We start from the raw sequence: 13,206 nt of genomic DNA, 5'->3' as shown, positions 1-13,206 counted from the left end.
CAATATTTACCATGGAATTTCTCGAAATTTATTTCACAATCGGTTCAATTAAAAAGAAAAAGAAAAAAGAAAATAACTAGTGTTTTATTAATGAGACCTTATGTATTTCTTTTCCCATTAAAATTTCTTTAGAATCTATGGTCCAGACGAACAATGTTTACAATTATTTTGAGAAAATAACAAAACAATGGAAAAGAGAAAATGAAGACAATTTTTTGAAAAAACTAGGACTTAATTACTTAATGAAAAATGCATATTCAATATATTAAATTGTTTTTTTTTTCCATTAAGTTAAAACGCTCATAAATAACTTACGAGATTAAATCATGTACTTCATAAAAGTTCCGTGCATAGGCAACACCCGGAGTCTCTGAAGGATGTGCGACAGCACATGACCCACATTATAAGAGGGCCTATTTTTTTTTTTTAAATACACATATATGTATATATGTAATTGAACAAAAATATAGATGACTAATTAACTCCAGAAGAAATCAGAAAATTGTTTCTTAGTTTATTAGTTTTCTAATAACTAATAAAAAAACTAAATTGATAATGGTGGTTAACATTTTTTTGAGATAATACTCATAGATATCTAGTTATCAAAACTGAAGTTGTTAAAATCATACTTACGGTCCACAATGTCACAAAAAAGACTTAATGTATTTGCAATGATAGTTATTGAGTACGATATATTGAAAAATATTAATTATGAAGAGTTGATCAACTTTGCTTCCAAAAATGATAAGAAGGTATCATGATTCATGTAACTATGTAAGATTATATATTGTATTTTTTTTTGTTTTGTTTGTTTTTATAACATTTGTCAATTTATCATAGTATTAACAAATTTTTGCTTACATATATGAAAAAAATAATTATATTTGAGGGTCCGTTTTTATCTTTTACACTGGGTCAATAGGATGCCACCTTAGAAGTTCAAGAAAAAATATAGATAATAATTAAAAAAAAAAAAAAAAACACTTGTCCACCGAAAACAAATAAATTACTTTGCACGTCTAATCGTCAATGTCATCAATAGTTCCAAATATGACAAGTTACAACTTCATCAATAGTTCATAGCATTTGAAATCATTTTATATATATAAAAAAACGTGTTTGCATTTATTTCAAAAGTGTGAATACACCAAATTTATACCAAGTTACTAACTTTATTCCTAAAAAAATAACTAAAATTAAAACATGTTGTGACATGACATATCAATTACTCATCTTTGGTAAGGCTTTGTGTTATTAGCTTCAACTCGTTTGATCTCATTTTGCACTTCTTCTAAAGTAGGTTTCCTTGAATTGTTCAAGCTATTGATTTTGGATGTTTTTAGTAAAGAAGAAAGATGTTTTAGACATGAGAGATACTCCCCCTTTATATCACCAAAATTAGATAACCCCTTCTCACTTCCAAACTGCAAAACCATCATTTTCACAACACAACACAACATGACATGACAGACTGATATCAATAAGACAAAAACTGCAGCTTTTTACCTGTCTGAAAGCCGAAATACAATCAAGAAGAGCTTTTTCGGCATCCGAATTTAGCATTGTCTTCTCCTATTTTCCCAATATAACGAATGAGTCAAATGGTAAAATAAAGAAAAATTAGCCAAAAAATAATAACAAAAAAATTATAATTTCTAAAAGGGGGAAGAATTTTAAACTTACGTGTAACTCGGATTTGGTAACTTCGAGTTGGCTTAAAGTATTTAATGCTTGCAACTGTATACCAAACAATAAAACAAAAAAAAAAAAAAAAAAAAATTAGGTTGTGTTTGGTGCGCCACAACTAGCTTATTTTTCGAGCTTTTTTATGTTTTCTTGTTTGGTAAGCCAAAAAGTGGCTTATCAGCTAGCTTTTTGAAAAGCTACTTAGACTAGTTTTTTTAAAATTTTCCAAATACACCCCTTAATTAAATATAGAAACACATACTCTTACATGTCCTTTTATGTAATTTTATATATTTCAGCTAGTTTTACCAAACGTTATTTTTTATCAGCTAGTTTTTCAGCTATCAGCTAGCTTTTTATTTAACAGCTAGCTTTTCAGCTATCAGCTAGCTTTTCAGCTACTACGCCAAACATAGCCTAAGATTTACTTCGTGTTTGATGTTAAATAACTTAAATCATGCACAATAAAACAAAATAAAAAATGTTTATTACCAATATAAGTAAAGCTGTATGCTGAGAGTGTGTATCTGTCCTAGATGCTTCATAAGATTTATGGTTTTCTCCCTGTTTTTTTAATTTATCCAAGACTTGTCGTGCTAATCTGTCATAAGAAAATTAATTAATATATAAATATATAATACAATAATATAATAATAATATAATGATAATAATAATTTAGTAATTTCAAACCTTATTGCATTGCATAGAAGATCTCGTGCATTATCAAGGGCTATAGTTGCTTTAGAAGTATCTTTGTTTGTTTGGTTGAAAAGAAGAAGCTCAATCCTAGCTAAGTGAAGCATGTTGGCAGCTATCTGATGTATTAGATGATAATTATGTTATTTTTTAAATTATTTAATGGTGATTAATGAATTTTTTTTTTTATTTAGAAATATAAAAAATTGAACATTATAAAACATCATCAAAACCTGAATATGGCCTTCGGGAAGTAACTTTCTCCGGGAAACTAGACATCTAAAACACAAAAAATATCAAAATTCTTAAAAATAAATTTTCACATTTATGAATTTGTTTTAAAATTACAAAAAAGACTTAAAAATATAAACCTTTGTAGAAGTTCTTTTGCTTCTATTAAACTCCCTGATGACTGAAGAATCAATGCAAGGCTTTCAGCTGCAATCACAGTCTCCAAAGAATCCCATCCCTGAGGAAATAGCAATGTACTTTCATTCATTCATCCATTTATTTAATTTTTTTTTCTATATATAAATATAAAATGAATTATTAATTAATTTCATCAATAAAAAGATCAGAAATCGAACCTTTGATACTTCCATAGATTGCAAGATCTTTCTCTGTATGTTGATAGCTTCAGTGAGTTTATTGGACTTGATATAAATCTGTAAGGATATATAAATATTATAAAAATAGAACACAATATATAAATATTACTTTTTTAAATTCTTCCAATTATTATTTATTATAACCTGAACAAGAGTACGTAGTCTTCTTGTGTATAAGAAAGATCCTCCTTGACCTCCTTCCTAAATAATTAAAAACAAAAAGATGAAAAGGAGAAATAGAAAGAATTTTATATTTTATATTGTAAATAAAATAATGCATTATGCACCTCAAGTATGTTAATAGAATCCTTTATGAGGGCTTCAGCGTCTTTTTCATTACCTTGAAGGTCTAACACCTGTAAATCCAATGATAAAAATAAATAGCTCTTAGCTCATTAACAAAGAATTTATATTGTAAACAAAATAATGCATTATATTTATATAAATAATGCAGCAATGTAATGTTTATTTCTCCTTTTTCAAAACTAATTAAAAAAGAAAGATGGTTTTTTAAATGGTTTAATTACTACAAAAGATAGAGTTAAGTGACTAAATCAAGATGATGATGATGATGAAAATACAAGTATTTTACATTATGCAAAAAAAAAAAAAAAAAAAAAAAAAAAAAGATGAAAATTAATATGCAGAGAAGAGATATATAAGAAAAAGTACCTTCCCTAAATGGTACATGGTCTCTGCATAATCAGCATGAGCCTCTCCCAAAACTCGTCTCTTTATCTTTATAAAAAAAAAATTAAAAAAAGAGATAATAAATAGATTAATGAAAATTATTAATATAAGACATGAAAATAAATAAATCATGATATGAAAAAGATCATACCTTTAAAGCACGCTGCTCATAAACCACCAAGCATATGAAAAGCAAGAATAATTCTAGTCAATTATAACAATAAAAGTTTTGTAATTTTGATGATGTGGCACTGATGTAATCATATGATGCCTTACTTGAAACAATTTAATTAGATAGTAACCATGTTTAAGATTTGTTTCAAGGTTGAAAGTTCAAAGTCGAGTTGCTATTAAATGCATTTGTTTCAAATTTCAATAAACTTGCCACATCATATATCCAGATTAAAGAAAGACACAAAATTTCACAAGAATTCAATGAAATTGGTTACTATTTAGTTACATTGTCTCTTTTCAAAGTAAAAAAAGTTCATGAAAGCTTGGTTTTCTTTATGATGTTATAATAATATTATTATATACCTCATAGCAAGCATGAGCTTCATCCAATTGATTTTGGATAAGATAAAATTGACCAAGATTATGAAGGGCAGCTCCAACCCTACAAAAGATTTTTTTTTTTTTTTAAATAAAAAAGTATATGAATCTTTTTCAAGAATATTGATTGACATGCATAATGGACAATGTACCTTATGTCATCATGTCCATATGATTCCTCAAGAATACTAATGGCATTCAAGTACAATGGTTCAGCTTTATCAAATGCCTTTTTAACTCTATACAACTCAGCCTGCAATCATATAGGCTATGTACTATATCTTTTGTCCATAATATCAATCTTTTTTTTTTACATTTCTTTACTCATAACAGCAATATATAACTTGAAACTTGTAAAATGTTTATCAGTAAAAAAGAAAATAAGTATGTTGCTATTATGGGTGAAAGATGGAAGGAGATTGTTATTAAGGGTAAGAAGTAAAGTATATTATATGAGTTTCTTGTTTACATATTGCTATTATATAGTGAAATGTAAATCAGGGAGGGACCCACCAGGTTGTTACATGCAGAAGCAACATGAGGATCCCTTTCTCCAAAACCTTCTTTAGCTTCTTGCAATGCACCTACAAACAACCTCTCTGCATCCTCCAATTTTCCCTGAAAGAAAGAGAAAAATAAGGTTGTGTATATGATATAACACAATAGAAGACGATGACTCAAATATTATCAAGTGTTAAATGCAAGAAATAGAAGTTTACTTTCATTGATTTGTTTATTACAGCATCATACTTCCATTTCTTCCTATTACAACATTATACTTTGAATGAAATTGAAAGGAAAACATTGTAACAGAAAGAAAATGAAAATATGAAGTTGTAGTGTAGATTGTAGAATACAAATAAATGAAAGTAGCTATTTTTTGCATTTAGTCCTATTACATATATTGGCACATAAAAATCTTGCCTGTAGAAATAGATCCCTTCCATTGTCAGTGAAGACTCTCCACTTGGATGTATGTATGTTTGATACTACTGATCCATCATCAATTTTGCGTAAGCCACCCAAATCAGTTTCAGTTAATTCAGTTGATGAATCTTCAGCCATGGCAGGGGTCGAACTTAATCCAAGAAATAGGGCTGCATGAACAATTTACTTAATTCTTTAAGAGTTAAGCTTCTCTAGTTTCAAGTAAACAGCATTATAATGGTGTAATAGAAAGAAATGGAAGTAGGATGCTGTAATACACACATAAATGAAAGTATTTTGCTATACCAAGGGAATTTCAAATTTAGCTTATTGTCACCATTTCTCAAAAAGTTGTTCCATACACCAATGGCGTCTTCAAGAACAATTACAGAACATCCACCAAAAATGACAACATCAATAAACTATAATCGCCCATTGTATCATGTAGTATTTCCGTTAAATTGCACTCGAACCTTTTAGGGAACTACATGTATTGCATAGATACCCTAGAAGGATCCTAAATTTAACTTGAATCCCATGTGTAATTAAGTTTCGCAATTAGTATGGTGGAATATTAACCTGGAAGTAATGCCACTAGGATAGAAGAATCGGACCTCTGTGATTTCTCAACCTTGACCAGAGGCATACGCCAATTACCGGAGATGAACAGGTGATCATGGCAACAAAACCGTGAAAGGTGAAACCTAGCTCCAGTTAATTTGGCAACACCGGGTTCAACCGCCGCCTTGAGAGCTACTGGTTTGCTGAGCTCAGGTGTAAAGAAGATGGTTCTGATGAAAATGTCTCTTGGTTTTGTTGATAAAAACCTAGATGAAGATGATCGAAGAGCTCGTGAACCCATTTGATTGTCACCGTCGCTCTTCCTAAAATCCTACGATTCGTCGGTAGAAGTGAAGAAGAATCCAATCCGGTAACTGTGTGTGTGTGTGTTTTTTCTGGTAAAAGAAACGTCAGTGATTTTTTTTTCTTATGACAATAAATTGAAAATTCATACAAAGTAGATAAGATAATAAGAACGGTCCATTTCTTTTTTTTTTATTTAATATACCATCGAACTTGTTGTTTATGTTCACCATAACCCTTTTGACCAGCTTTTGACCTGTGATAGCCGGTAAAAAGGTTATGATGAACACAAACAACAAGTTCAATGGTATATTCGGTACAAAAAAAAAGGAAAATGACCAAATAAGAACAAACTCAACAGTTGGTTACCTTCCCGAGTCATTTTCACTTTACTCATTTACAGAAAATCTCACGTCATCTCTTGCTCATACTAATAACTTTATGAGATACATTCTTGCTTCTCTTCAAAACATAGTCCACGAAATAACATTATTCATATATGTACAACTTTGTAATGCATTTGAATATTTATTAGGGGAATCTTGATTAAGCAGGTGCATTTCATGACTACATTTACATTTCCAATCAAATGATTTATCGTATCATGGATTCTGGACAAGTCTATAAACGAATGGAATCACAAGTAATGTGAATTTTGAGTTTATTTGGCTTTAATATCGAATTCATGGGATAAGATACAACATCAATTTGTACAAGATCAAGCACCTTTTGCAGACACATCACCATAATATACCTTAAGGTAAACGTTTATGCTGATAAAGATACCTTTTATACTCAGTCATATCCTTTTGCAGAGAGTTGTTGACAGCTAACCACAGTAAGCATAGCATAGACCATGTTTTGACGAAGCTACCCCTCCGAAACACTCTTCATGACGTTATGGCCTAAGAAGGTTACAGTTTTTGATACATTTGCAGCTTTAATTTCAATTAACTTTTTGGTGAAAATGATTCAGGAGGGTAACCAACTGTTGAGTTTGTTCTCATTTGGCCCCTTTCCTTTTTCTTGTACCCAATATATCATCGAACTTGTTGTTTGTGTTCACCATAACCCTTTGACCGGCTATCATATGTCAAAATCCGGTCAAAAGGGTTATGATGAACATAAACAACAAGTTCGATGGTATATTGGATACAAAAAAAGGAAAAGAGAAAATAAAAACAAACTCAATAGTTAATTACCCTCCATAGTCATTTTCCTTTTTTTTAGGACTTCGATTTGGATGGGATTTTGATGGAACTTTTCCAAATTTCATTACATATGATTTATTTCACAAAGTGTTAAAAGTAATGTTACGATAATTAAAGATGGCAAAAAATGACACGACACGAAACCCGACACGAATTCGACACAAAATAAATAAGTTTGGGTAAGATATCTCAACTTGTTTAAATAAACGAGTTGACATGACACGACACAAAAATTAAACCGGTAAGGTTAGGGTTGAGAATTTCAACTCAGATATCACTCGAAAATGACCCGTTTATTTATATGCATATTTTTAGAATTCTTTAAATAAACTAGAAAGATTCAAAACCAAAACCATAAGTAAAAGAAAACATTTGAATTGAGTTATCTTGTAATGTGGAAATGAATTATTCGTCTAGATCAAGACTTAATTTTCAGTTTTTCCTTTCTCTCCCAAACTACACAATCCCTTAGACCATCTCCAACCCACTTCCATTTTTTCCACAAAAAATAGAGTAAAAAATAGGGTAAATAGTGTTTCATCTCCAACCCTACTCCATTTTTTACCCTATTTTTACCACCAAAAAATATATTCCTAGTATATTCCATTCTTTCAACTTACATAGATTGTCAAACACACCCTTCTACTAATTTGGTTTTAACAAATATATAATCTATATTTTTTTCATTACAATAAGATTAAAGAAATAAGATTATATTTATAACACACTTATAAGCTTTTGTAAAATACGTTATTGTTTTTTAAAATTTCAACATGTATTTGACTTTTTATATGAATTTGATGAACAAAAAACAAACTTTATATTTATAATTAATTAATATAATTTAATATATAACAAAATATTATAAGTATTAAATATTACATTTAAATTATAATTATTAGGTAAAAATAAACTAGAAATGTATAAATATATAAACAGAGGGACTAAAACCGACAACGCAAAGTTCATCCCTATTTTGGGAGAAATGAATAGTATAACACCATATTTGGTGTAATACTATTCATATCTCCTAAAATTGGGGAATAAATGGGAGAGGATTGGAGAAGAATGGGGGAAAAATGGGGAAAATGGAAAATGAGAGTGGGTTGGAGATGCTCTTAGAACACTCTCTCATCCTCATGATCTCGTCTTTCGCCTCCCCATCTCCCACTCTTTCCTTTCTGTCATTTGAACTCGCTATGCCTTATCTATTCTGCCTCCCCAACTATTACTTTTTCTTTCCCGCCTACCCAACTCCTACTCTTTCAATATGTTTAGTGTTTTAACCTCACATGACATGAAATATTTCAAAGTATACCCCTAACACAAAATATGACAAGAAAATAAACAGGTGGACATGACACAACATGTTAACTAAACATGCTGATTTAGGATTAAACACTTTCAACCTGTTTACTGTTTCGACACAGCACGAACCCGCACAACACATCTAGTGGTAATGTCAAAATTTTCTTGAAATGTGTAAGAACACTTATCAGTGTTTTGATGTTCAATATATGGGTTTCTTGTTAAGGAAATAATTTTTGTTGTGGCTAAATTTTAGAAATTGAAAGAATAGGATAAAGGAAAGGTCAAGTAGAAGGGTTGGATAGTAAGTACTAAAAGCTCCTAGAGTATATAATAAGATTACAGGTAGTGGTCGTGGTATAAGGCGCGACAGCTACGATAGACGTGACACACATCGCCCGAGTCCATGGCAAGAGTTGTGTCGGCACCCCCAAGCCACGTTTAATTTGATCTCTCTCTCTCTCTCTCTCTCTTTCTCTCTCTCTCTCTCTCTCTCTCTCTATATATATATATATATATATATATATATATATATAATCTTATTCCTCCCCCCACTCCTTGTTCATGGTATGAAGTAAATGTTAGCACCACCATCCTATGTGAAGCTTGTAACGACCTAAACTTTCTAGCATCTAATATAATGGGATTATCAAAGTTATTACTAAAAATTTTCAGAATTTTATTAACTCATAAAAATAAAAACATGTTATATCTCGTGCCTAGTCACGAGTTTATAATAAAATCTTCATACATATTAGAACAATAATGAAATAAACCTAATTTAGATCATTATACTCCAGTCTTCACTTTAGGTACCACGACTACTGCTACCTAAACCTGCAAAACATAAACGTATCTACATTATTAGATACAATGTTTCTGGTGAGTTATATTCTTATCTATCTTCATATTCATCTATTCTTTCCATCTTTCATTCTCTAATATTTCTTTTTTTCCATCTCATACTCTGCATTCCAAACTCTTCTCTTCATGGCATAGATTGTCAAAATATCTCCTCTCGTCTCATCTGTCACACCCCCGGCCGAGGCGGCGAAACATGTCGGGCTGTGTGACTAAGTTCATGGATCACAAGTAAACTGAATATATAGCACAAGTACACCAATAAATAATATAGAATTTATGTTCCATCTTGATATTTTAATACAATGTTTTTACAAATAATAATAATACATGAATTGCCTTAACAGATAGACATATAATACAACAACAAGTAAACTAGGTCACCTGCAATCAAATCCGTCTTGAATGTCTGTTTAGTGATTTCCTGAGAATACATGTAGTTTTGAGGGTCAACACAAGGTTGGTGAAAGTTAAAGGTTTTCTGCTAACCACAATAATACTTTTAGTAAGTCTAAAAAGTATTTTCTTTGTATGTATACCAATAGTTAATATAGTGTTTGTAATGAGTCTTTAAAAGCCAATATGTATTTTTGTATAAGTAAATTTGTACTTAAAATTGTGTTTGTAATGAGTCTTTGAAGGCCAAAATGTATCTTTTGTAAAAGTAAATTCACACTTAAAGTTGTGTTTGTAATGAATCTTTGAATATCCTTGAAAACCAAATTGTTATGTTACATAAGTAATTCCATACTTAAAATAGTTTTGAAAGCAACCAAGCCCATGGTTGGTAGTGATATATATATATATATATATATATATATATATATATATATATATATATATATATATATATATATATATATATATATATATATATATATAATAGTTAATGTTTATAGTGAGTCCTATAACCGAGCTATGTGACTGAGTGTACCCCCTTACAACGCTTCATTGGACGTTGCAGTAACGATCGTAGACACTTATCACTCGCTTCGATTGATCGGTCGAAGTTGTAGCTAGCAACCGCAGGTGAGGATGTCAACCCAGTATAGATCTATACATATGTATCCCGCTCTGAAGATTAACAACTATAGTAGTGTGGGTATGCTAAGTGTTTAGACTCAGCTGCCCTTAACTAAAAAGTTTGTGATAGATTTCAACCCTAACTTAATTGTGATTAAGTCACTAGGTATAATGAATATCATTGTATAAAGTTTATAAAAGCCGAGTATGCTTGGTGTGTATGTAAAAAGTGCAATGTACTCACTTTTATAAAGATGTATGTTTCGAAGTAATGCACATATGTACATGTATAAACTTTATGTATTTAAAAATTTAAATATACATGAATAGTAATAGCTTGAATCCTTGAAATACTATAAAGTTTTATAATGTGTTTGTTATAATATACAATGTCACATAAAAATCATATATTTTTGTATCATGTAGCATTTGTTATGTGAAATATTTATTTCACAATAAAGTAATCATAATACGTATACAAAAAGTTTATACTAGTTTATTTGTAACAATATGGTAAATTGTTAATTAAATAATGATATTTTTATAAACTAGATTTATTGTATTTTCATATAAAGGATAATATATTTGTATAAACAAGGTAAATTGTTAATTAAATAATAATATTTTTATAAACAAGGTATATAACGATGGGGCAGTTGCTTCGATCGGTAATGGTTCTCTTCTATTTTCTTTTTATTTTGACTGTAATTCCATGGAGTTTAATCAATAGATTTAGGTGGGTGTTTGGGTTTGATTGTTTGACAGGGAAGGAAAAGGAAACAAAAACGTGTTGTTGTTCTTGTTTGCTGGTGGAGAACAAATACAAGAGTGTTCTTGTGTTCTTGGTTGAAATCGATGCAGAAAGAAAGAATTATCGAAGTATAAAACCATACTTGTATAAATTACCTGTGGATGTGTCCCTGGCAACAATTGGAGGACAAACAGGAGAAGCAGAAGATGTGTGGGATTCAATCAAGAATTTCCTTGTGTAAAAACTTAGGTAAATTGAAATGTACAAGTAACTTCCAATTTGGATGTACTTTGGTTTAACTTGTAAGCATTGTATTGATTTAACTTGAATATATATTTGGTATTTTGTATTTGATTTGGTATTGGAGTGTGTATTGGTATAATTTCTAATAGATTTAATGTAAACTTTTAGGTTTAGTAATATTGTATGCATGAGAGTATTTGTTTGTTTTGGTATGTATTTTTGGTTGTTTTCCATTTGTATATGTATGTCCATTCAATACTTTTACAACCCTTTTCTTGATAAATGTAATGTATTTTCATTTGTTATGAGTTTGTTGCATAATTTGGGTATTGCATGTATATAAATTAAACTCATACGTTAGGAAATGTGAAATTGTTAACTTTTATAAATATTTTTACTAAAAATATTTGAAGTATGAAGTTAAATAATAGACTATGACTTGAGTCCAAAAACACTTTCGGAATTTCCATCTGAGGTGTGCAAGTCCCTCGACAGATAGAAATGGTTTTAGCGGTTTTAAGAAAATCAGTATTATACTGGTTTTGGATTCTTAAAACGAACGTATCTTTTGCATACAAACTCCGTTTTGGACGTTCTTTAAAATTTCGGAATCAGGGAAACATGTACTACAAGACTAGAGTGTTTACTTTGCTCACAACTACTTAATACGGAATTTCAGTTTTTCAGACGAATTCCTAGGGTTGCAGTTTCAGTTGTTTGATTTGTTTGCCAGATTACATATTTGGAAGTAAGATACCATCTGGTATCTTAAAATAGTTAAAATAAAATCAGTTATTTTACATAAGATGCACTAAAACTCAATGAATAAAATTACAAGGAGATTTACCGTGAACTTGACCGTTCACAGTCTTTGACCTAAATTCTGAGATATCACATCATCTATCTTTTTTTATGCCTTATCATTCTGTTCTCTTATTCTCATACTCCATCCTCTATTATTCTTCTCCACTAGCCCACCTTTCTATTCTTATCAATCATCTATTTTACTCAGCCTCTTCTTAGGCTCATCTCTTAATCTTTCTACCTTTATTTCATACTTCTTATCTCGATCCCTCACGGATCACTTAATGTTTTCTCTTTTCCCATGAAACTCTCATGGATTCCTTACTCTTAATCCTTCACTGGTCATTTCTAAGTTCTTAAATAACTCCATTACTATATTCCACTCATGGAACCTTTTCTCTATCTTTCAATAGGAGTGTGAATAGGGCGGTTTGGTTTGGTTATTGGTTAAAACCGAACCATAACCATTACAGTTGGTTAATGTATTTCGATAATCATTGGGCAGCGGTTAATATTGGGTTTGGTTAACGGTTTTTGTTGGTTAATGGTTGTGGTTAATGGTTAATATCGCTTAACCATAATGGTTAAAGATGACATAAAAATAAAAATATTTCTATAAAAATTGATAAACATAAAGTTCGTTGTTATAAAAAATGAATGATTGTGTATATATAATTGATTGATAAAAGATTAATTATCTTATCTAATTCCAAATAATTACTCTTAAAATTTTCAATTTCTAAAAAATTACATACCATATATATAATATTATAATATATTACAAATATTTATTAATATTATTGGTTTGGTTCGGTTTTAAATGAAAACCATAACTGAACCATATGTATTTGGTTAATCAAAATTATAAACCGCATCATATCATTTAGTAATGGTTTGGTTAAAATGGTTCGGTTATATCGGATAATTTGGTTATAGTTCGGTTTTTCGGTTAATATGCTCACCCCTATTATAAAGTGAAAAA

The 13,206-nt window shown here is 29.9% G+C and overlaps 1 protein-coding gene across 3 annotated transcripts; it reads right to left on the bottom strand.

Annotated features, from left to right (window-relative positions):
- Positions 1-1,065: 1,065 nt before the first annotated feature.
- Positions 1,066-6,141, bottom strand: LOC145134010 (Tetratricopeptide repeat (TPR)-like superfamily protein). Of its 3 annotated transcripts, none has more exons than XM_079068942.1 (17): positions 5,739-6,141; positions 5,157-5,329; positions 4,746-4,850; positions 4,385-4,485; positions 4,218-4,296; positions 3,832-3,846; positions 3,663-3,728; positions 3,278-3,346; positions 3,135-3,191; positions 2,970-3,047; positions 2,754-2,851; positions 2,616-2,661; positions 2,377-2,501; positions 2,179-2,287; positions 1,684-1,737; positions 1,507-1,572; positions 1,066-1,424 (listed from the first exon to the last, which is right to left on the bottom strand). In XM_079068942.1, exons 1-17 carry the CDS (start codon positions 6,019-6,021, stop codon positions 1,230-1,232), a joined length of 1,719 nt encoding a protein of 572 aa, XP_078925068.1. In that variant the 5' UTR covers positions 6,022-6,141; the 3' UTR covers positions 1,066-1,229. The 3 variants fall into 3 exon arrangements, with proteins under 3 accessions (XP_078925068.1, XP_078925069.1, XP_078925070.1); XM_079068943.1 differs by having other exon boundaries at positions 3,832-3,843; XM_079068944.1 differs by having other exon boundaries at positions 5,774-5,971.
- Between the last annotated feature and the right edge of the window lie 7,065 nt (positions 6,142-13,206).

The sequence above is a fragment of the Lactuca virosa genome, chromosome 8 (genome assembly GCF_052849685.1).
Source record: "Lactuca virosa cultivar CGN04683 chromosome 8, Lactuca_virosa_CGN04683_v6, whole genome shotgun sequence".
Classification (NCBI taxonomy): Eukaryota; Viridiplantae; Streptophyta; class Magnoliopsida; order Asterales; family Asteraceae; genus Lactuca; species Lactuca virosa.
Note: the sequence above shows the minus strand (reverse complement) of the source record. Positions and strands in the feature narration are given on the sequence as shown.

What these genes read in the sequence shown, in the direction of transcription:
- LOC145134010 (XM_079068942.1), bottom strand. Translation starts at nt 6,021, where the DNA reads ATGGGTTCACGAGCTCTTCGATCATCTTCATCTAGGTTTTTATCAACA. An exon ending in GAAGGGATCTATTTCTACAG is followed by an intron (nt 4,851 to 5,156) that starts GCAAGATTTTTA and finishes TCTTTCTTTCAG; the next exon opens with GGAAAATTGGAGGATGCAGA. An exon ending in GTATTTCGGCTTTCAGACAG is followed by an intron (nt 1,425 to 1,506) that starts GTAAAAAGCTGC and finishes ATGGTTTTGCAG; the next exon opens with TTTGGAAGTGAGAAGGGGTT.